This window comes from Ranitomeya variabilis, chromosome 3 (assembly GCF_051348905.1).
Source record: "Ranitomeya variabilis isolate aRanVar5 chromosome 3, aRanVar5.hap1, whole genome shotgun sequence".
NCBI classification, from domain to species: Eukaryota; Metazoa; Chordata; class Amphibia; order Anura; family Dendrobatidae; genus Ranitomeya; species Ranitomeya variabilis.
Genome location: NC_135234.1, coordinates 12,971,948 through 12,999,771, shown reverse-complemented (window position 1 = coordinate 12,999,771; position 27,824 = coordinate 12,971,948). Strand labels below are relative to the sequence as shown.

The 27,824-nt window shown below is 41.6% G+C and overlaps 1 protein-coding gene across 1 annotated transcript in view; it reads left to right on the top strand.

Annotated features, from left to right (window-relative positions):
* Positions 1 to 312: 312 nt before the first annotated feature.
* Positions 313 to 27,824, top strand: part of CFAP44 (cilia and flagella associated protein 44) — a 106,366-nt gene continuing 78,854 nt past the window's right edge. The window contains exon 1 of the mRNA XM_077293670.1: positions 313 to 397. Within this exon, the coding sequence (XP_077149785.1) occupies positions 367 to 397 (31 nt within the window). The 5' untranslated portion in view covers positions 313 to 366. The remainder of the gene's footprint in view (positions 398 to 27,824) is intronic.

The following is a 27,824-nucleotide window of genomic DNA, read 5'->3' as shown; positions in this document are numbered from 1 at the left end:
CAGACCCCCGACCTCCGCCACTCACGTACTCCAGGAAACAACTAGGACAAGACTGGACTGCGCAGGCGCGCGCCGTGAGTGCTGGGAGGAGCGTGCGGGGCACTCGCTAAGAATGCCGGGAAGTGTAGTTTTTTTTTTTTTACCATCATGTCTGTGCATTGCTTCCATAGCGACATCTATACTTCGGTTCCGGCAAGTGCAATACTAACGCCAGAAGAAGTACCGCCCCCTGATTAATCACCCGTCCAATACTGGCGAGCGGAGGGCGTGGTTAAGTTATGTGTACCGCTCTGGTCACGTGATACCGTTGTCGTGGTGATTGCAAGACGCCGGGTACCTGGTTACCTAGCAACCGCAGGAACAAAGATGGCGGACATGAAGGAAGCCGAGGGGCCAGGTAAAGAGGGCGAGTACAGCTGCCTGTATATATGTATATATGTGTGTGTACAGCTGCCTGTATATATGTATATATGTGTGTGTACAGCTGCCTGTATATGTATATATGTGTGTGTACAGCTGCCTGTATATGTATATATGTGTGTGTACAGCTGCCTGTATATGTATATATGTGTGTGTACAGCTGCCTGTATATGTATATATGTGTGTGTACAGCTGCCTGTATATATGTATATATGTGTGTGTACAGCTGCCTGTATATATGTATATATATGTGTGTACAGCTGCCTGTATATGTATATATGTGTGTGTACAGCTGCCTGTATATGTATATATGTGTGTGTACAGCTGCCTGTATATGTGTATATATGTGTGTGTACAGCTGCCTGTATATATGTATATATATGTGTGTGTACAGCTGCCTGTATATATGTATATATGTGTGTGTACAGCTGCCTGTATATGTATATATATGTGTGTACAGCTGCCTGTATATATGTATATATGTGTGTGTACAGCTGCCTGTATATATGTATATATGTGTGTGTACAGCTGCCTGTATATATGTATATATATGTGTGTACAGCTGCCTGTATATGTATATATGTGTGTGTACAGCTGCCTGTATATGTGTATATATGTGTGTGTACAGCTGCCTGTATATATGTATATATATGTGTGTACAGCTGCCTGTATATATGTATATATGTGTGTGTACAGCTGCCTGTATATATGTATATATGTGTGTGTACAGCTGCCTGTATATATGTATATATGTGTGTGTACAGCTGCCTGTATATATGTATATATGTGTGTGTACAGCTGCCTGTATATATGTATATATGTGTGTGTACAGCTGCCTGTATATGTATATATGTGTGTGTACAGCTGCCTGTATATATGTATATATGTGTGTGTACAGCTGCCTGTATATGTATATATGTGTGTGTACAGCTGCCTGTATATATGTATATATGTGTGTGTACAGCTGCCTGTATATGTATATATGTGTGTGTACAGCTGCCTGTATATGTATATATGTGTGTGTACAGCTGCCTGTATATATGTATGTGTACAGCTGCCTGTATATATGTATATATGTGTGTGTACAGCTGCCTGTATATATGTATATATGTGTGTGTACAGCTGCCTGTATATGTATATATGTGTGTGTACGGGTCTGTATATATGTATATATGTGTGTGTACGGCTGCCTGTATATATGTATATATGTGTGTGTACAGCTGTCTGTATATGTATATATGTGTGTGTACGGCTGCCTGTATATGTATATATGTGTGTGTACAGCTGCCTGTATATATGTATATATGTGTGTGTACAGCTGCCTGTATATATATATATGTGTGTGTACAGCTGCCTGTATATGTATATATGTGTGTGTACGGGTCTGTATATATGTATATATGTGTGTGTACAGCTGCCTGTATATATGTATATATGTGTGTGTACGGCTGCCTGTATATGTATATATGTATGTGTACAGCTGCCTGTATATATGCATATATGTGTGTGTACAGCTGCCTGTATATATGTATATATGTGTGTGTACGGCTGCCTGTATATATGTATATATGTGTGTGTACAGCTGCCTGTATATGTATATATGTATGTGTACAGCTGCCTGTATATATGTATATATGTGTGTGTACAGCTGCCTGTATATATGTATATATGTGTGTGTACAGCTGCCTGTATATATGTATATATGTGTGTGTACAGCTGCCTGTATATATGTATATATGTGTGTGTACAGCTGCCTGTATATATGTATATATGTGTGTGTACAGCTGCCTGTATATGTATATATGTGTGTGTACAGCTGCCTGTATATATGTATATATGTGTGTGTACAGCTGCCTGTATATATGTATATATGTGTGTGTACAGCTGCCTGTATATATGTATATATGTGTGTGTACAGCTGCCTGTATATATGTATATATGTGTGTGTACAGCTGCCTGTATATGTATATATGTGTGTGTACAGCTGCCTGTATATATGTATATATGTGTGTGTACAGCTGCCTGTATATGTATATATATGTGTGTGTACAGCTGCCTGTATATATGTATATATGTGTGTGTACAGCGGCCTGTATATATGTATATATGTGTGTGTACAGCTGCCTGTATATATGTATATATGTGTGTGTACGGCTGCCTGTATATGTATATATGTGTGTGTACAGCGGCCTGTATATATGTATATATGTGTGTACAGCTGCCTGTATATATGTATATATGTGTGTGTACAGCTGCCTGTATATATGTATATATGTGTGTGTACAGCTGCCTGTATATATGTATATATGTGTGTGTACAGCTGCCTGTATATATGTATATATGTGTGTGTACAGCGGCCTGTATATATGTATATATGTGTGTGTACAGCTGCCTGTATATATGTATATATGTGTGTGTACAGCTGCCTGTATATATGTATATATGTGTGTGTACAGCTGCCTGTATATATGTATATATATGTGTGTACGGCTGCCTGTATATATGTATATATGTGTGTGTACAGCTGCCTGTATATATGTATATATGTGTGTGTACAGCTGCCTGTATATATGTATATATGTGTGTGTACAGCTGCCTGTATATATGTATATATGTGTGTGTACAGCTGCCTGTATATATGTATATATGTGTGTGTACAGCGGCCTGTATATATGTATATATGTGTGTGTACAGCGGCCTGTATATATGTATATATGTGTGTGTACAGCTGCCTGTATATATGTATATATGTGTGTGTACAGCTGCCTGTATATATGTATATATGTGTGTGTACAGCGGCCTGTATATATGTATATATGTGTGTGTACAGCTGCCTGTATATATGTATATATGTGTGTGTACGGCTGCCTGTATATGTATATATGTGTGTGTACAGCGGCCTGTATATATGTATATATGTGTGTACAGCTGCCTGTATATATGTATATATGTGTGTGTACAGCTGCCTGTATATATGTATATATGTGTGTGTACAGCTGCCTGTATATATGTATATATGTGTGTGTACAGCTGCCTGTATATATGTATATATGTGTGTGTACAGCGGCCTGTATATATGTATATATGTGTGTGTACAGCTGCCTGTATATATGTATATATGTGTGTGTACGGCTGCCTGTATATGTATATATGTGTGTGTACAGCTGCCTGTATATATGTATATATATGTGTGTACGGCTGCCTGTATATATGTATATATGTGTGTGTACAGCTGCCTGTATATATGTATATATGTGTGTGTACAGCTGCCTGTATATGTATATATGTGTGTGTACAGCTGCCTGTATATATGTATATATGTGTGTGTACAGCTGCCTGTATATATGTATATATGTGTGTGTACAGCTGCCTGTATATATGTATATATGTGTGTGTACAGCTGCCTGTATATATGTATATATATGTGTGTACGGCTGCCTGTATATATGTATATATGTGTGTGTACAGCTGCCTGTATATATGTATATATGTGTGTGTACAGCTGCCTGTATATGTATATATGTGTGTGTACAGCTGCCTGTATATATGTATATATGTGTGTGTACAGCTGCCTGTATATATGTATATATGTGTGTGTACAGCTGCCTGTATATATGTATATATGTGTGTGTACAGCTGCCTGTATATATGTATATATGTGTGTGTACAGCGGCCTGTATATATGTATATATGTGTGTGTACAGCGGCCTGTATATATGTATATATGTGTGTGTACAGCTGCCTGTATATATGTATATATGTGTGTGTACAGCTGCCTGTATATATGTATATATGTGTGTGTACAGCTGCCTGTATATATGTATATATGTGTGTGTACAGCTGCCTGTATATATGTATATATGTGTGTGTACAGCTGCCTGTATATATGTATATATGTGTGTGTACAGCTGCCTGTATATATGTATATATGTGTGTGTACAGCTGTCTGTATATATGTATATATGTGTGTGTACGGCTGCCTGTATATATGTATATATGTGTGTGTACAGCGGCCTGTATATATGTATATATGTGTGTGTACAGCGGCCTGTATATATGTATATATGTGTGTGTACAGCGGCCTGTATATATGTATATATGTGTGTGTACAGCGGCCTGTATATATGTATATATGTGTGTGTACAGCTGCCTGTATATATGTATATATGTGTGTGTACAGCTGCCTGTATATGTATATATGTGTGTGTACAGCTGCCTGTATATATGTATATATGTGTGTGTACGGCTGCCTGTATATATGTATATATGTGTGTGTACAGCTGCCTGTATATATGTATATATGTGTGTGTACAGCGGCCTGTATATATGTATATATGTGTGTGTACAGCTGCCTGTATATATGTGTGTGTACAGCTGCCTGTATATATGTATATATGTGTGTGTACGGCTGCCTGTATATGTATATATGTGTGTGTACAGCTGCCTGTATATATCTATATATGTGTGTGTACAGCTGCCTGTATATATGTATATATGTGTGTACAGCTGCCTGTATATGTATATATGTGTGTACAGCTGCCTGTATATATGTATATATGTGTGTGTACAGCTGCCTGTATATATGTATATATGTGTGTGTACAGCTGCCTGTATATATGTATATATGTGTGTGTACAGCTGCCTGTATATGTATATATGTGTGTGTACAGCTGCCTGTATATATGTATATATGTGTGTACAGCTGCCTGTATATATGTATATATGTGTGTGTACAGCTGCCTGTATATATGTATATATGTGTGTGCAGCTGCCTGTATATATGTATATATGTGTGTGTACGGCTGCCTGTATATGTATATATGTGTGTAAAGCGGCCTGTATATATGTATATATGTGTGTGTACGGCTGCCTGTATATGTATATATGTGTGTACAGCTGCCTGTATATATGTATATATGTGTGTGTACAGCTGCCTGTATATGTATATATGTGTGTGTACGGCTGCCTGTATATATGTATATATGTGTGTGTACAGCTGCCTGTATATATGTATATATGTGTGTGTACAGCTGCCTGTATATGTATATATGTGTGTGTACAGCTGCCTGTATATGTATATATGTGTGTGTACAGCTGCCTGTATATATGTATATATGTGTGTGTACAGCTGCCTGTATATATGTATATATGTGTGTGTACAGCTGCCTGTATATATGTATATATGTGTGTGTACAGCTGCCTGTATATGTATATATGTGTGTACAGCTGCCTGTATATGTATATATGTGTCTGTACAGCTGCCTGTATATATGTATATATGTGTGTGTACAGCTGCCTGTATATATGTATATATGTGTGTACAGCTGCCTGTATATATGTATATATGTGTGTGTACAGCTGCCTGTATATATGTATATATGTGTGTGTACAGCTGCCTGTATATGTATATATGTGTGTGTACAGCTGCCTGTATATGTATATATGTGTGTGTACAGCTGCCTGTATATATGTATATATGTGTGTGTACAGCTGCCTGTATATATGTGTGTGTACAGCTGCCTGTATATGTATATATGTGTGTGTACAGCTGCCTGTATATATGTATATATGTGTGTGTACAGCTGCCTGTATATATGTATATATATGTGTGTACAGCTGCCTGTATATGTATATATGTGTGTGTACAGCTGCCTGTATATATGTGTGTACAGCTGCCTGTATATATGTATATATGTGTGTGTACAGCTGCCTGTATATATGTATATATGTGTGTGTACAGCTGCCTGTATATATGTGTGTGTACAGCTGCCTGTATATATGTATATATGTGTGTGTACAGCTGCCTGTATATGTATATATGTGTGTGTACAGCTGCCTGTATATATGTATATATGTGTGTGTACAGCTGCCTGTATATATGTATATATGTGTGTGTACAGCTGCCTGTATATATGTATATATGTGTGTGTACAGCTGCCTGTATATATGTATATATGTGTGTGTACAGCTGCCTGTATATATGTATATATGTGTGTGTACAGCTGCCTGTATATGTATATATGTGTGTGTACAGCTGCCTGTATATATGTATATATGTGTGTGTACAGCTGCCTGTATATGTATATATATGTGTGTGTACAGCTGCCTGTATATATGTATATATGTGTGTACAGCTGCCTGTATATATGTATATATGTGTGTGTACAGCTGCCTGTATATGTATATATGTGTGTGTACAGCTGCCTGTATATATGTATATATGTGTGTGTACAGCTGCCTGTATATATGTGTGTACAGCTGCCTGTATATATGTATATATATGTGTGTACAGCTGCCTGTATATATGTGTGTACAGCTGCCTGTATATATGTATATATGTGTGTGTACAGCTGCCTGTATATATGTATATATGTGTGTGTACAGCTGCCTGTATATATGTATATATGTGTGTACAGCTGCCTGTATATATGTATATATGTGTGTGTACAGCTGCCTGTATATGTATATATATGTGTGTACAGCTGCCTGTATATATGTATATATGTGTGTGTACAGCTGCCTGTATATATGTATATATGTGTGTGTACAGCTGCCTGTATATATGTATATATATGTGTGTACAGCTGCCTGTATATGTATATATGTGTGTGTACAGCTGCCTGTATATGTATATATGTGTGTGTACAGCTGCCTGTATATGTGTATATATGTGTGTGTACAGCTGCCTGTATATATGTATATATATGTGTGTACAGCTGCCTGTATATATGTATATATGTGTGTGTACAGCTGCCTGTATATATGTATATATGTGTGTGTACAGCTGCCTGTATATATGTATATATGTGTGTGTACAGCTGCCTGTATATATGTATATATGTGTGTGTACAGCTGCCTGTATATATGTATATATGTGTGTGTACAGCTGCCTGTATATGTATATATGTGTGTGTACAGCTGCCTGTATATATGTATATATGTGTGTGTACAGCTGCCTGTATATGTATATATGTGTGTGTACAGCTGCCTGTATATATGTATATATGTGTGTGTACAGCTGCCTGTATATGTATATATGTGTGTGTACAGCTGCCTGTATATGTATATATGTGTGTGTACAGCTGCCTGTATATATGTATGTGTACAGCTGCCTGTATATATGTATATATGTGTGTGTACAGCTGCCTGTATATATGTATATATGTGTGTGTACAGCTGCCTGTATATGTATATATGTGTGTGTACGGGTCTGTATATATGTATATATGTGTGTGTACGGCTGCCTGTATATATGTATATATGTGTGTGTACAGCTGTCTGTATATGTATATATGTGTGTGTACGGCTGCCTGTATATGTATATATGTGTGTGTACAGCTGCCTGTATATATGTATATATGTGTGTGTACAGCTGCCTGTATATATATATATGTGTGTGTACAGCTGCCTGTATATGTATATATGTGTGTGTACGGGTCTGTATATATGTATATATGTGTGTGTACAGCTGCCTGTATATATGTATATATGTGTGTGTACGGCTGCCTGTATATGTATATATGTATGTGTACAGCTGCCTGTATATATGCATATATGTGTGTGTACAGCTGCCTGTATATATGTATATATGTGTGTGTACGGCTGCCTGTATATATGTATATATGTGTGTGTACAGCTGCCTGTATATGTATATATGTATGTGTACAGCTGCCTGTATATATGTATATATGTGTGTGTACAGCTGCCTGTATATATGTATATATGTGTGTGTACAGCTGCCTGTATATATGTATATATGTGTGTGTACAGCTGCCTGTATATATGTATATATGTGTGTGTACAGCTGCCTGTATATATGTATATATGTGTGTGTACAGCTGCCTGTATATGTATATATGTGTGTGTACAGCTGCCTGTATATATGTATATATGTGTGTGTACAGCTGCCTGTATATATGTATATATGTGTGTGTACAGCTGCCTGTATATATGTATATATGTGTGTGTACAGCTGCCTGTATATATGTATATATGTGTGTGTACAGCTGCCTGTATATGTATATATGTGTGTGTACAGCTGCCTGTATATATGTATATATGTGTGTGTACAGCTGCCTGTATATGTATATATATGTGTGTGTACAGCTGCCTGTATATATGTATATATGTGTGTGTACAGCGGCCTGTATATATGTATATATGTGTGTGTACAGCTGCCTGTATATATGTATATATGTGTGTGTACGGCTGCCTGTATATGTATATATGTGTGTGTACAGCGGCCTGTATATATGTATATATGTGTGTACAGCTGCCTGTATATATGTATATATGTGTGTGTACAGCTGCCTGTATATATGTATATATGTGTGTGTACAGCTGCCTGTATATATGTATATATGTGTGTGTACAGCTGCCTGTATATATGTATATATGTGTGTGTACAGCGGCCTGTATATATGTATATATGTGTGTGTACAGCTGCCTGTATATATGTATATATGTGTGTGTACAGCTGCCTGTATATATGTATATATGTGTGTGTACAGCTGCCTGTATATATGTATATATATATGTGTGTACGGCTGCCTGTATATATGTATATATGTGTGTGTACAGCTGCCTGTATATATGTATATATGTGTGTGTACAGCTGCCTGTATATATGTATATATGTGTGTGTACAGCTGCCTGTATATATGTATATATGTGTGTGTACAGCTGCCTGTATATATGTATATATGTGTGTGTACAGCGGCCTGTATATATGTATATATGTGTGTGTACAGCGGCCTGTATATATGTATATATGTGTGTGTACAGCTGCCTGTATATATGTATATATGTGTGTGTACAGCTGCCTGTATATATGTATATATGTGTGTGTACAGCGGCCTGTATATATGTATATATGTGTGTGTACAGCTGCCTGTATATATGTATATATGTGTGTGTACGGCTGCCTGTATATGTATATATGTGTGTGTACAGCGGCCTGTATATATGTATATATGTGTGTACAGCTGCCTGTATATATGTATATATGTGTGTGTACAGCTGCCTGTATATATGTATATATGTGTGTGTACAGCTGCCTGTATATATGTATATATGTGTGTGTACAGCTGCCTGTATATATGTATATATGTGTGTGTACAGCGGCCTGTATATATGTATATATGTGTGTGTACAGCTGCCTGTATATATGTATATATGTGTGTGTACGGCTGCCTGTATATGTATATATGTGTGTGTACAGCTGCCTGTATATATGTATATATATGTGTGTACGGCTGCCTGTATATATGTATATATGTGTGTGTACAGCTGCCTGTATATATGTATATATGTGTGTGTACAGCTGCCTGTATATGTATATATGTGTGTGTACAGCTGCCTGTATATATGTATATATGTGTGTGTACAGCTGCCTGTATATATGTATATATGTGTGTGTACAGCTGCCTGTATATATGTATATATGTGTGTGTACAGCTGCCTGTATATATGTATATATATGTGTGTACGGCTGCCTGTATATATGTATATATGTGTGTGTACAGCTGCCTGTATATATGTATATATGTGTGTGTACAGCTGCCTGTATATGTATATATGTGTGTGTACAGCTGCCTGTATATATGTATATATGTGTGTGTACAGCTGCCTGTATATATGTATATATGTGTGTGTACAGCTGCCTGTATATATGTATATATGTGTGTGTACAGCTGCCTGTATATATGTATATATGTGTGTGTACAGCGGCCTGTATATATGTATATATGTGTGTGTACAGCGGCCTGTATATATGTATATATGTGTGTGTACAGCTGTCTGTATATATGTATATATGTGTGTGTACAGCTGCCTGTATATATGTATATATGTGTGTGTACAGCTGCCTGTATATATGTATATATGTGTGTGTACAGCTGCCTGTATATATGTATATATGTGTGTGTACAGCTGCCTGTATATATGTATATATGTGTGTGTACAGCTGCCTGTATATATGTATATATGTGTGTGTACAGCTGTCTGTATATATGTATATATGTGTGTGTACGGCTGCCTGTATATATGTATATATGTGTGTGTACAGCGGCCTGTATATATGTATATATGTGTGTGTACAGCGGCCTGTATATATGTATATATGTGTGTGTACAGCGGCCTGTATATATGTATATATGTGTGTGTACAGCGGCCTGTATATATGTATATATGTGTGTGTACAGCTGCCTGTATATATGTATATATGTGTGTGTACAGCTGCCTGTATATGTATATATGTGTGTGTACAGCTGCCTGTATATATGTATATATGTGTGTGTACGGCTGCCTGTATATATGTATATATGTGTGTGTACAGCTGCCTGTATATATGTATATATGTGTGTGTACAGCGGCCTGTATATATGTATATATGTGTGTGTACAGCTGCCTGTATATATGTGTGTGTACAGCTGCCTGTATATATGTATATATGTGTGTGTACGGCTGCCTGTATATGTATATATGTGTGTGTACAGCTGCCTGTATATATCTATATATGTGTGTGTACAGCTGCCTGTATATATGTATATATGTGTGTACAGCTGCCTGTATATGTATATATGTGTGTACAGCTGCCTGTATATATGTATATATGTGTGTGTACAGCTGCCTGTATATATGTATATATGTGTGTGTACAGCTGCCTGTATATATGTATATATGTGTGTGTACAGCTGCCTGTATATGTATATATGTGTGTGTACAGCTGCCTGTATATATGTATATATGTGTGTACAGCTGCCTGTATATATGTATATATGTGTGTGTACAGCTGCCTGTATATATGTATATATGTGTGTGCAGCTGCCTGTATATATGTATATATGTGTGTGTACGGCTGCCTGTATATGTATATATGTGTGTAAAGCGGCCTGTATATATGTATATATGTGTGTGTACGGCTGCCTGTATATGTATATATGTGTGTACAGCTGCCTGTATATATGTATATATGTGTGTGTACAGCTGCCTGTATATGTATATATGTGTGTGTACGGCTGCCTGTATATATGTATATATGTGTGTGTACAGCTGCCTGTATATATGTATATATGTGTGTGTACAGCTGCCTGTATATGTATATATGTGTGTGTACAGCTGCCTGTATATGTATATATGTGTGTGTACAGCTGCCTGTATATATGTATATATGTGTGTGTACAGCTGCCTGTATATATGTATATATGTGTGTGTACAGCTGCCTGTATATATGTATATATGTGTGTGTACAGCTGCCTGTATATGTATATATGTGTGTACAGCTGCCTGTATATGTATATATGTGTCTGTACAGCTGCCTGTATATATGTATATATGTGTGTGTACAGCTGCCTGTATATATGTATATATGTGTGTACAGCTGCCTGTATATATGTATATATGTGTGTGTACAGCTGCCTGTATATATGTATATATGTGTGTGTACAGCTGCCTGTATATGTATATATGTGTGTGTACAGCTGCCTGTATATGTATATATGTGTGTGTACAGCTGCCTGTATATATGTATATATGTGTGTGTACAGCTGCCTGTATATATGTGTGTGTACAGCTGCCTGTATATGTATATATGTGTGTGTACAGCTGCCTGTATATATGTATATATGTGTGTGTACAGCTGCCTGTATATATGTATATATATGTGTGTACAGCTGCCTGTATATGTATATATGTGTGTGTACAGCTGCCTGTATATATGTGTGTACAGCTGCCTGTATATATGTATATATGTGTGTGTACAGCTGCCTGTATATATGTATATATGTGTGTGTACAGCTGCCTGTATATATGTGTGTGTACAGCTGCCTGTATATATGTATATATGTGTGTGTACAGCTGCCTGTATATGTATATATGTGTGTGTACAGCTGCCTGTATATATGTATATATGTGTGTGTACAGCTGCCTGTATATATGTATATATGTGTGTGTACAGCTGCCTGTATATATGTATATATGTGTGTGTACAGCTGCCTGTATATATGTATATATGTGTGTGTACAGCTGCCTGTATATATGTATATATGTGTGTGTACAGCTGCCTGTATATGTATATATGTGTGTGTACAGCTGCCTGTATATATGTATATATGTGTGTGTACAGCTGCCTGTATATGTATATATATGTGTGTGTACAGCTGCCTGTATATATGTATATATGTGTGTACAGCTGCCTGTATATATGTATATATGTGTGTGTACAGCTGCCTGTATATGTATATATGTGTGTGTACAGCTGCCTGTATATATGTATATATGTGTGTGTACAGCTGCCTGTATATATGTGTGTACAGCTGCCTGTATATATGTATATATATGTGTGTACAGCTGCCTGTATATATGTGTGTACAGCTGCCTGTATATATGTATATATGTGTGTGTACAGCTGCCTGTATATATGTATATATGTGTGTGTACAGCTGCCTGTATATATGTGTGTGTACAGCTGCCTGTATATATGTATATATGTGTGTGTACAGCTGCCTGTATATGTATATATGTGTGTGTACAGCTGCCTGTATATATGTATATATGTGTGTGTACAGCTGCCTGTATATATGTATATATGTGTGTGTACAGCTGCCTGTATATATGTATATATGTGTGTGTACAGCTGCCTGTATATATGTATATATGTGTGTGTACAGCTGCCTGTATATATGTATATATGTGTGTGTACAGCTGCCTGTATATATGTATATATGTGTGTGTACGGCTGCCTGTATATGCATATAATGTGTGTGTACGGCTGCCTGTATATATGTATATATGTGTGTGTACAGCGGCCTGTATATATGTATATATGTGTGTGTACGGCTGCCTGTATATGTATATATGTGTGTGTACGGCTGCCTGTATATATGTATATATGTGTGTGTACAGCTGCCTGTATATGTATATATGTGTGTGTACAGCTGCCTGTATATGTATATATGTGTGTGTACAGCTGCCTGTATATATGTATATATGTGTGTACAGCTGCCTGTATATATGTATATATGTGTGTGTACAGCTGCCTGTATATATGTATATATGTGTGTGTACAGCTGCCTGTATATATGTATATATGTGTGTACAGCTGCCTGTATATATGTATATATGTGTGTGTACAGCTGCCTGTATATATGTATATATGTGTGTGTACAGCTGCCTGTATATGTATATATGTGTGTGTACGGCTGCCTGTATATATTTATATATGTGTGTGTACAGCTGCCTGTATATGTATATATGTGTGTGTACGGCTGCCTGTATATATGTATATATGTGTGTGTACAGCTGCCTGTATATATGTATATATGTGTGTGTACGGCTGCCTGTATATATGTATATATGTGTGTGTACAGCTGCCTGTATATGTATATATGTGTGTGTACAGCTGCCTGTATATGTATATATGTGTGTGTACAGCTGCCTGTATATGTATATATGTGTGTGTACGGCTGCCTGTATATATGTATATATGTGTGTGTACAGCTGCCTGTATATATGTATATATGTGTGTGTACGGCTGCCTGTATATATGTATATATGTGTGTGTACAGCTGCCTGTATATGTATATATGTGTGTATACAGCTGCCTGTATATATGTATATATGTGTGTGTACAGCTGCCTGTATATGTATATATGTGTGTATACAGCTGCCTGTATATGTATATATGTGTGTGTACAGCTGCCTGTATATGTATATATGTGTGTGTACGGCTGCCTGTATATATGTATATATGTGTGTGTACAGCTGCCTGTATATATGTATATATGTGTGTGTACGGCTGCCTGTATATATGTATATATGTGTGTGTACAGCTGCCTGTATATGTATATATGTGTGTGTACAGCTGCCTGTATATATGTATATATGTGTGTGTACAGCTGTCTGTATATGTATATATGTGTGTGTACAGCTGCCTGTATATGTATATATGTGTGTGTACAGCTGCCTGTATATGTATATATGTGTGTGTACAGCTGCCTGTATATATGTATATATGTGTGTGTACAGCTGTCTGTATATGTATATATGTGTGTGTACAGCTGCCTGTATATGTATATATGTGTGTGTACGGCTGCCTGTATATGTATATATGTGTGTGTACAGCTGCCTGTATATGTATATATGTGTGTGTACGGCTGCCTGTATATATGTATATATGTGTGTGTACAGCTGCCTGTATATGTATATATGTGTGTGTACAGCTGCCTGTATATGTATATATGTGTGTGTACAGCTGCCTGTATATATGTATATATGTGTGTACAGCTGCCTGTATATGTATATATGTGTGTGTACAGCTGCCTGTATATGTATATATGTGTGTGTACAGCTGCCTGTATATATGTATATATGTGTGTGTACAGCTGCCTGTATATATGTATATATGTGTGTGTACAGCTGCCTGTATATGTATATATGTGTGTGTACAGCTGCCTGTATATATGTATATATGTGTGTGTGCGGCTGCCTGTATATGTATATATGTGTGTGTACAGCTGCCTGTATATGTATATATGTGTGTGTACAGCTGCCTGTATATATGTATATATGTGTGTGTACAGCTGCCTGTATATGTATATATGTGTGTGTACAGCTGCCTGTATATGTATATATGTGTGTGTACAGCTGCCTGTATATATGTATATATGTGTGTGTACAGCTGCCTGTATATGTATATATGTGTGTGTACGGGTCTGTATATATGTATATATGTGTGTGTACAGCTGCCTGTATATATGTATATATGTGTGTGTACAGCTGTCTGTATATGTATATATGTGTGTGTACGGCTGCCTGTATATGTATATATGTGTGTGTACAGCTGCCTGTATATATGTATATATGTGTGTGTACAGCTGCCTGTATATATGTATATATGTGTGTGTACAGCTGCCTGTATATATGTATATATGTGTGTGTACAGCTGCCTGTATATATGTATATATGTGTGTGTACAGCTGCCTGTATATATGTATATATGTGTGTGTACAGCTGCCTGTATATATGTATATATGTGTGTGTACAGCTGCCTGTATATATGTATATATGTGTGTGTACAGCTGCCTGTATATATGTATATATGTGTGTGTACAGCTGCCTGTATATGTATATATGTGTGTGTACAGCTGCCTGTATATGTATATATGTGTGTGTACAGCTGCCTGTATATGTATATATATGTGTGTACAGCTGCCTGTATATATGTATATATGTGTGTACAGCTGCCTGTATATATGTATATATGTGTGTGTACAGCTGCCTGTATATATGTATATATGTGTGTGTACAGCTGCCTGTATATATGTATATATGTGTGTGTACAGCTGCCTGTATATATGTATATATGTGTGTGTACAGCTGCCTGTATATGTATATATATGTGTGTACAGCTGCCTGTATATGTATATATTTAAACACAACCAGAGCACATGTTAAGAAGAACAAGGGACTTATAAACACTAAATAGTGAGAAAAGGCCCAGGGCCTACACAAAAGGCCACCCACTCCATACAGATAATAAAAATAAGGAGAACTACGGAGTATAAAGGGTATCAACATTTATTAAATATCCAAAAAAAGTGAATGCACATAAACTCTATAAATATAGAACATATATCAAATACATACAAAAATGCATAAGGACAGAGGATGGAAACAAAGTCCACCCCGGTGGACGGCGCCCAAATGGTGATTTAGTGAACAATCACTGACAGATTGTATAACATACAACCGCGGGACGCACTCTGAAACATGTAATGTGATGGAGCGACCTAAAGTCGCTAGTAATAAACCATACAGAGTGTGCTTACCGCGATATAGGGTGGGCGAACCAGGACACCGGGCTGGAACCAGGATAAAAAAGCCCCCGACGCGCGTTTTGCTTGGAAAGTAACCTGCTTTATCAAGGGGATGAGTGTGTAGGCCGAGAAGGACCTTAATATGGGCCGGACTCGGAGCACGTGACATCTCACATGCTGCGAGGCGGCGAATGAAAGGCGGCAATGCCGGCGCATGCGCAGATCAAACCGCAGGTCCTGAAGCCAAGAACGGCGTCCAGCGTCACAGCACGTGGGCGGGGGGGACCCCGATCACGTGTGGGAGGCCGGGCTGATGCCGTCCTGGAGCAGGAACCGGCAAGCCGGACCGGCGCACGCGCACTGCCACCAATGTAAAAGGAATGGTAAAAATAGATAAAGAGGGAAAGCAAACCGGGAGGACAAAAAATGTATATGGCCACTAATACATAGGACAGGCGATATATAAGATAACAGCTTGGCACCCCACATAAATAGACAATAGATAATAACATAATGTCAGATCATAAATCCGATGCAGTCATGTATGGCAAGTACAGCATGTCGATATGATGTCATAGGGTGCCTTCAGTATTTCCTTGAGGGCATTAGTGCCGGGTCCTCCACAGAAGAAGAAGAATGAAAACAATGTAAAATGTAGATCTCGGCACCAGAAATATATGAAAACTAAAGAACAAAAATAAAGAAAATACCAAATTAATAACATAAATAGAAACACAAACAAATTAAAAACAGAATAAAAATACGGCCCAGCAAGAGGACCCTGTTCCAATAGAATGGGGATGAGGACGGAGCAAAAAAATCAAAGCATAAGGGAGAGGAGGAACAGGAAAAATTCCAAACAGGAGTTGACCCTGACCTAAACAAAATAAGGAATAGTGAACTCCTAGGCGTACATCTAAGAAACTAAAGAAAAGAGGCAAAGCTTAGCGATTCATTTAGACCGCTAGGTGCGACCGTATTCAATCTAACAATCCAGGCCGCCTCACGTTGTGCCAATATCTTCTTATAGTTTCCCCCACGGGTGCCCAAGTGGACGCAGTCGATGCCCCTGACCCGAAGTGACCCCGCGTCACACCCATGGCACATCTTAAAGTGACGCGGTATCGTCTTCAGGAGAGAGGCATCGACCACGCCCCTGGCCGCTTGGATGTCACGTACGTGCTCTCTGGTGCGTATGCGAAGTTCCCTCGACGTTAAGCCCACATAAATTAAGGGGCAACTGCACGTTGCGTAATATACCACATTCTTCGTGCTACACGATATATGATGTCTGATGGAATATGTCCTAGTGCCGTCAGATGATGCAAAGGTAGTCGTCCGGACAATATTGGCACAGGCCATACAGTGACCGCACTGGAAGCAGCCCAGAGTGGGGCCCCTGGAGCCAAATAGATTGGTAGCAGGGGGAACGTAGTGGCTCCGCACAAGCATGTTGTTAAGATTCGGAGATCTCCTTGCTGTCATCGAGGGAAAGTCACCCAGGGCGGGGCCCAGGGATGGTTCGGTGCCTAAAATGGGCCAATGCCGGGTCAGGATCTCCCTTATATTGTGCCATTCGTGATTGAATGTCGTTATAAATCTTATTTTGGTGTCCCCTGGGCCGGCATTGGTTTTACGGCCTATGTTATAAAGAAGATCCCTACGTGGTGTCCTCCTAGCTCTGTCATAGCCACGCCTGACGCATCTGTGGCTGTAGCCGCGTGCCTCAAAGCGAGCTTTAAGAGCCACAGCCTGGGCCTGAAACTTGTCCTCTGTGGAACAAATCCGCCTCATCCTTAAGAACTGTCCGACCGGGACGGCCCTCACTGTTGCTGGATTATGTGCCGAATCGGCGTGCAACAGAGCATTGACGGCCGTCGGCTTTCTAAAGACGTCAGTCTGGACGCGACGGGTATGGTCAATCTCCAGGCTGACGTCAAGGAAGTCGACATGCTTAGCATCATATTGATAAGTTAATGTGATGTTATAAGGATTGTCATTAAGTTGACACATAAAATCCTCGAGCTGCTGCGCCGAGCCCCCCCACAGTATATGTATATATGTGTGTGTACAGCTGCCTGTATATATATATATGTGTGTGTACAGCTGCCTGTATATGTATATATGTGTGTGTACAGCGGCCTGTATATGTATATATGTGTGTGTACAGCTGCCTGTATATGTATATATGTGTGTGTACAGCTGCCTGTATATATGTATATATGTGTGTGTACAGCTGTCTGTATATGTATATATGTGTGTGTACAGCGGCCTGTATATGTATATATGTGTGTGTACGGGTCTGTATATATGTATATATGTGTGTGTACGGCTGCCTGTATATATGTATATATGTATATATATGTGTGTGTGCGGCTGCCTGTATATATATGTATATATGTGTGTGTACAGCTGCCTGTATATGTATATATGTGTGTGTACAGCGGCCTGTATATGTCTGGTGTGTACGGGTGCGTGTACAGTGGGGGAAGAAGTATTTGATCCCTCTGGCAAACCAGACTTAATACTTGGTGGTAAAACCCTTGTTGGCAAGCTCAGCAGTCAGACGGTTTTTGTAGTTGATGATGAGGTTTGGCACATGTCAGGAGGAAATTTGGTCCACTCCTCTTTGCAGATCATCTCTAAATCATGAAGATTTTGAGGCTGTCACTTGGCAACTCGGAGATTCAACTCCCTCCATAAGTTTTCTATGGGATGAAGGTCTGGAGACTGGCTAGGCCACTCCATGACCTTAATGTGCTCCTTTTTGAGCCAGTCCTTTGTTGTCTTGGCTGTATGTTTTGGTTTGTATTGTCTTATTGGAAGACCCAGCCACGACCCATTTTTAACCCCTTCCCGACCTGTGACGCCTATGTGGAATCATGGCAGGATCGCGTTCCTGCAGATCGGGTGAAAGGGTTAACTGAAATTTCACCCGACCTGCAGGGTAGCTACGATCGCTCTGATTGGCTGTTGAAAGTGAAACAGTCAATCAGAGCAATCGTAATATTTCACCAATATAAATTGGTGAAATATTACAATCCAGCCATGGCCAATGCTACAATATCATCGGCCACAGCTGCAGACCCCGATCTGACCCCTCCACCAACTGACAGCAGCGATTTGCAGCCGCTGCCAGTGTTTCCTACCCTCTGTTTTATCCTCTGCTGCCCTCCTCTCTCCTCTGCCCTTTCCAGCGCCCCCCTCCCACTGTCCGATCCCACCCCCCCATACCTCCGGAGGCCCAGGGTCCCTCCCGGTGTCCGTCCGTCTTCTAGGATGGGCGCCGCCATCTTCCAAAATGGCTGGCACATACTCAGTGCGCCCGCCAAATCTGCCGGCCGGCAGATTCCTTCATTCATTTTGATCACTGTGATGGATCATATCACAATGATCAAACTAAAAAAAATAGTTAATAACACCCCCCTCCTTTATCACCCCCATAGGTAGGGAACATAATAAAATAAAGAACATATATTTATTTTTATTTTTCCACTAGGGTTAGGGTTGCAATAAGGGTTACGGTTAGAATTAGGGTTAGAAGTAGGCTATGTGCACACAGTGCGGATATGGCTGCGGATTGTCCACTGCGGATTCGTACCAATTTTCCATCACGTTTACAGTACCATGTAAACCTATGGAAAACCAAACCCGCTGTGCCCATGGTGCGGAAAATACCGCTCTGTATTTTCTTTGTGCGGATTCCGCAGCGTTTTACACCTGTTCCTGTATAGGAATCCGCTGCTGAAATCCTCACAAAAAATATTGGAAATCCAGTGCATTTTACCTGCGGATTTTTCAAAAACGGTGCGGAAAAATCTGCACACAAATCCGCAATGTGGGCATATAGCCTTAGGGTTAGGGTTGGAATTAGGGTTAAGATTAGGGTTAGGGGTGTGTTGGGGTTAGGTTTGTGGTTAGGGTTATGGTTGGGATTAGGGTTAGGGGTGTGTTGGGGTTAGGAGTGTGGTTAGGGGTGTCTTGGGGTTAGGATTGTGATTAGGGTCATGGTTAGAGTTGGGATTAGGCTTAGGGGTGTGTTGGGGTTAGTGTTGGAGGTAGAATTGGGTTTTTTTGTAAATTTGCTGTAAAAATGAGAAATCGCTGGTCAAATTTTAACCCTTATAACTTCCTAGAAAAAAAAAATGTGTTTCTCAAATTGTGCTGATGTAAAGTAGACATGTGGGAAATGTTATTTATTTACTATTTTGTGTCACATAACTCTCTGGTTTAACAGAATAAAAATTCAAAATTTGAAAATTGCAAAATTTTCGCCAAATTTCCGTTTTTTTCACAAATAAATGCAAGAATTATCGACCTAAATTTACCACTAACATGATGCCCAATATGTCAAGAAAAAACAATCTCAGAATCGCTACAATACGTTGAGGCGTTCCTGAGTTATAACCTCATAAAAGGGACACTGGTCAGAATTGCAAAAAATGGCCAGGTCATTAAGGTCAAAATAGGCTGGGTCATGAAGGAGTTAATGTCCTGGCGGAGGGAAGGAGGTTGTCACTCAGGATTTTATGGTACATGGCTCCATCCATTCTCCCGTTGATGCGGTGAAGTAGTCCTGTGCCCTTAGCAGAGAAACACCCCCAAAACATAATGTTCCCACCTCCATGCTTGACAGTGGGGATGGTGTTCTTTGGGTCATAGGCAGCATTTCTCTTCCTCCAAACACGGCGAGTTCAGTTAATGCCAAAGAGCTCAATTTTTGTCTCATCTGACCACAGCACCTTCTCCCCATCACTCACAGAATCCTCCAATCCTCCAGTTCATTGGCAAACTCCAGACGGGCCCGCACATGTGCCTTCTTGAGCAGGAGAACCTTGCGGTCACTGCAGGATTTTACACCTTTACAGCGTAATGTGTTACCAATGGTTTTCTTGGTGTCTGTGGTCCCAGCTGCCTTGACATCATTAACAAGTTCCCCCCGTGTAGTTTTAGGCTGATCTCTCACCTTCCTCATGGTCAAGGAGACCCCACGAGGTGAGACTTTGCATGGTGCCCCAGATCGATGTCCATTGACAGTCATGTTGTATTTCTTCCATGTTCTTTCTATTGCACCAACAGTTGTCTCCTTCTCACCCAGCGTCTTACTTATGGTTTTGTAGCCCATTCCAGCTTTGTGCAGGTCTATGATCTTGTCCCTGACATCCTTATATAGCTCTTTGGTCTTGCCCATGTTGTAGAGGTTAGAGTCTGGCTGATTAATTGAGTCTGTGGACAGGAGTCTTTATAAAGGTGACTATGTAAGACAGCTGTCTATAATGCAGGTGACGAGGTGATTAGGAGTCTAACTGGTCTATAGGAGCCAGAACTCTTAATGGTTGGTAGGGGATCAAATACTTATTTCTCACTGCAAAATGCTCGGGATAATGACACTGACACTCGGGGTACAGGATGATGACACTGACACTCGGGGTACAGGATAATGATACTGACACTCGGGGTACAGGATAATGACACTGACACTGGGGGTACAGGATAATGACACTGACACTGGGGGTACAGGATGATGACACTGACACTGGGGGTACAGGATAATGACACTGACACTGGGGTACAGGATAATGACACTGACACTGGGGGTACAGGATAATGACACTGACACTGGGGTACAGGATAATGACACTGACACTGTGGGTACAGGATAATGACACTGACACTGGGGGTACAGGATAATGACACTGACACTGGGGGTACAGGATAATGACACTGACACTGGGGTACAGGATAATGACACTGACACTCGGGGTACAGGATAATGACACTGACACTCGGGTACAGGATAATGACACTGACACTGGGGGTACAGGATAATGACACTGACACTGGGGGTACAGGATAATGACACTGACACTCGGGTACAGGATAATGACACTGACACTGGGGGTACAGGATAATGACACTGACACTGGGGGTACAGGATAATGACACTGACACTGGGGGTACAGGATAATGACACTGACACTCGGGGTACAGGATAATGACACTGACACTGGGGGTACAGGATAATGACACTGACACTGGGGGTACAGGATAATGACACTGACACTGGGGGTACAGGATAATGACACTGACACTGGGGGTACAGGATAATGACACTGACACTGGGGGTACAGGATAATGACACTGACACTCGGGGTACAGGATAATGACACTGACACTGGGGGTACAGGATGATGACACTGACACTGGGGGTACAGGATAATGACACTGACACTGGGGGTACAGGATAATGACACTGACACTGGGGGTACAGGATAATGACACTGGGGGTACAGGATAATGACACTGACACTGGGGGTACAGGATAATGACACTGACACTGGGGGTACAGGATAATGACACTGACACTGGGGGTACAGAATAATGACGCTGACACTGGGGGTACAGGATAATGACACTGACACTGGGGGTACAGGATAATGACACTGACACTGGGGGTACAGGATAATGGCACTGACACTGGGGGTACAGGATAATGACACTGACACTGGGGGTACAGGATAATGGCACTGACACTGGGGGTACAGGATAATGACACTGACACTGGGGGTACAGGATAATGGCACTGACACTGGGGGTACAGGATAATGACACTGACACTCAGGGTACAGGATAATGACACTGAAACTGGGGGTACAGGATAATGACACTGACACTCGGGGTACAGGATAATGACACTGACACTGGGGGTACAGGATAATGACACTGACACTCGGGGTACAGGATAATGACACTGACACTGGGGGTACAGGATAATGACACTGACACTGGGGGTACAGGATAATGACACTGACACTGGGGGTACAGGATAATGACACTGACACTCGGGGTACAGGATAATGACACTGACACTGGGGGTACAGGATAATGACACTGACACTGGGGTACAGGATAATGACACTGACACTGGGGGTACAGGATAATGACACTGACACTGGGGGTACAGGATAATGACACTGACACTCGGGGTACAGGATAATGACACTGACACTGGGGGTACAGGATGATGACACTGACACTGGGGGTACAGGATAATGACACTGACACTGGGGGTACAGGATAATGACACTGACACTCGGGGTACAGGATAATGACACTGACACTGGGGGTACAGGATGATGACACTGACACTCGGGGTACAGGATAATGACACTGACACTCGGGGTACAGGATAATGACACTGACACTCGGGGTACAGGATAATGACACTGACACTGGGGGTACAGGATAATGGCACTGACACTGGGGGTACAGGATAATGGCACTGACACTGGGGGTACAGGATAATGACACTGACACTGGGGGTACAGGATAATGGCACTGACACTGGGGGTACAGGATAATGACACTGACACTCAGGGTACAGGATAATGACACTGACACTGGGGGTACAGGATAATGACACTGACACTGGGGGTACAGGATAATGACACTGACACTGGGGGTACAGGATAATGACACTGACACTGGGGGTACAGGATAATGACACTGACACTGGGGGTACAGGATAATGGCACTGACACTCGGGGTACAGGATAATGACACTGACACTCGGGGTACAGGATAATGACACTGACACTGGGGGTACAGGATAATGACACTGACACTGGGGGTACAGGATAATGACACTGGGGGTACAGGATAATGACACTGACACTGGGGGTACAGGATAATGACACTGACACTCGGGGTACAGGATAATGACACTGACACTGGGGGTACAGGATAATGACACTGACACTCGGGGTACAGGATAATGACACTGACACTGGGGGTACAGGATAATGGCACTGACACTGGGGGTACAGGATAATGGCACTGACACTGGGGGTACAGGATAATGACACTGACACTGGGGGTACAGGATAATGGCACTGACACTGGGGGTACAGGATAATGACACTGACACTCAGGGTACAGGATAATGACACTGACACTGGGGGTACAGGATAATGACACTGACACTGGGGGTACAGGATAATGACACTGACACTGGGGGTACAGGATAATGACACTGACACTGGGGGTACAGGATAATGACACTGACACTGGGGGTACAGGATAATGGCACTGACACTCGGGGTACAGGATAATGACACTGACACTCGGGGTACAGGATAATGACACTGACACTGGGGGTACAGGATAATGACACTGACACTGGGGGTACAGGATAATGACATTGACACTGGGGGTACAGGATAATGACACCGACACTCGGGGTACAGGATAATGACACTGACACTCGGGGTACAGGATAATGACACTGACACTGGGGGTACAGGATAATGACACTGACACTGGGGGTACAGGATAATGACACTGACACTGGGGTACAGGATAATGACACTGACACTGGGGGTACAGGATAATGACACTGACACTCGGGGTACAGGATAATGACACTGACACTCGGGGTACAGGATAATGACACTGACACTGGGGGTACAGGATAATGACACTGACACTGGGGGTACAGGATAATGACACTGACACTGGGGGTACAGGATAATGACACTGACACTGGGGGTACAGGATAATGACACTGACACTGGGGGTACAGGATAATGACACTGACACTGGGGGTACAGGATAATGGCACTGACACTCGGGGTACAGGATAATGACACTGACACTCGGGGTACAGGATAATGACACTGACACTGGGGGTACAGGATAATGACACTGACACTGGGGGTACAGGATAATGACATTGACACTGGGGGTACAGGATAATGACACCGACACTCGGGGTACAGGATAATGACACTGACACTCGGGGTACAGGATAATGACACTGACACTGGGGGTACAGGATAATGACGCTGACACTGGGGGTACAGGATAATGACACTGACACTGGGGGTACAGGATAATGACACTGACACTGGGGGTACAGGATAATGACACTGACACTGGGGTACAGGATAATGACACTGACACTGGGGGTACAGGATAATGACACTGACACTCGGGGTACAGGATAATGACACTGACACTGGGGGTACAGGATAATGACACTGACACTGGGGGTACAGGATAATGACACTGACACTGGGGGTACAGGATAATGACACTGACACTGGGGGTACAGGATAATGACACTGACACTGGGGGTACAGGATAATGACACTGACACTGGGGGTACAGGATAATGACGCTGACACTGGGGGTACAGGATAATGACACTGACACTGGGGGTACAGGATAATGACACTGACACTGGGGGTACAGGATAATGACACCGACACTGGGGGTACAGGATAATGACACTGACACTCGGGGTACAGGATAATGACACTGACACTGGGGGTACAGGATAATGACACCGACACTGGGGTACAGGATAATGACACTGACACTCGGGGTACAGGATAATGACACTTACACTGGGGGTACAGGATAATGACACTGACACTGGGGGTACAGGATAATGACACTGACACTGGGGGTACAGGATAATGACACTGACACTGGGGGTACAGGATAATGACACTGACACTCGGGGTACAGGATAATGACACTTACACTGGGGGTACAGGATAATGACACTGACACTGGGGGTACAGGATAATGACACTGACACTGGGGGTACAGGATAATGACACTGACACTGGGGGTACAGGATAATGACGCTGACACTGGGGGTACAGGATAATGACACTTACACTGGGGGTACAGGATAATGACACTGACACTGGGGTACAGGATAATGACACTGACACTCGGGGTACAGGATAATGACACTGACACTGGGGGTACAGGATAATGACACTGACACTCGGGGTACAGGATAATGACACTGACACTCGGGGGGGAAAGGATAATGACACTGACACTCGGGGTACAGGATAATGACACTGACACTTGGGGTACAGGATAATGACACTGACACTCGGGGTACAGGATAATGACACTGACACTCGGGGTACAGAATAATGACACTGACACTGGGGGTACAGGATAATGACACTGACACTGGGGGTACAGGATAATGACTCTGACACTGGGGGTACAGGATAATGACACTGACACTGGGGGTACAGGATAATGACACTGACACTGGGGGTACAGGATAATGGCACTGACACTCGGGGTACAGGATAATGACACTGACACTCGGGGTACAGGATAATGACACTGACACTGGGGGTACAGGATAATGACACTGACACTGGGGGTACAGGATAATGACACTGACACTCGGGGTACAGGATAATGACACTGACACTCGGGGTACAGGATAATGACACTGACACTGGGGGTACAGGATAATGACACTGACACTGGGGGTACAGGATAATGACACTGACACTGGGGGTACAGGATAATGACACTGACACTGGGGGTACAGGATAATGACACTGACACTGGGGGTACAGGATAATGACACTGACACTGGGGGTACAGGATAATGACGCTGACACTGGGGGTACAGGATAATGACACTGACACTGGGGGTACAGGATAATGACACTGACACTGGGGGTACAGGATAATGACACCGACACTGGGGGTACAGGATAATGACACTGACACTCGGGGTACAGGATAATGACACTGACACTGGGGGTACAGGATAATGACACTGACACTGGGGGTACAGGATAATGACACCGACACTGGGGTACAGGATAATGACACTGACACTCGGGGTACAGGATAATGACACTTACACTGGGGGTACAGGATAATGACACTGACACTGGGGGTACAGGATAATGACACTGACACTCGGGTACAGGATAATGACACTGACACTCGGGGTACAGGATAATGACACTGACACTGGGGGTACAGGATAATGACACTGACACTGGGGGTACAGGATAATGACACTGACACTGGGGGTACAGGATAATGACACTGACACTCGGGGTACAGGATAATGACACTGACACTCGGGTACAGGATAATGACACTGACACTCGGGGTACAGGATAATGACACTGACACTGGGGGTACAGGATAATGACACTGACACTGGGGGTACAGGATAATGACACTGACACTCGGGGTACAGGATAATGACACTGACACTGGGGGTACAGGGTAATGACACTGACACTCGGGGTACAGGATAATGACACTGACACTCGGGGGGGAAAGGATAATGACACTGACACTCGGGGTACAGGATAATGACACTGACACTTGGGGTACAGGATAATGACACTGACACTCGGGGTACAGGATAATGACACTGACACTCGGGGTACAGAATAATGACACTGACACTGGGGGTACAGGATAATGACACTGACACTCGGGGTACAGGATAATGACACTGACACTCGGGGTACAGAATAATGGCACTGACACTGGGGGTACAGGATAATGACACTTACACTGGGGGTACAGGATAATGACACTGACACTGGGGTACAGGATAATGACACTGACACTGGGGGTACAGGATAATGACACTGACACTCGGGGTACAGGATAATGACACTTACACTGGGGGTACAGGATAATGACACTGACACTGGGGTACAGGATAATGACACTGACACTCGGGGTACAGGATAATGACACTGACACTGGGGGTACAGGATAATGACACTGACA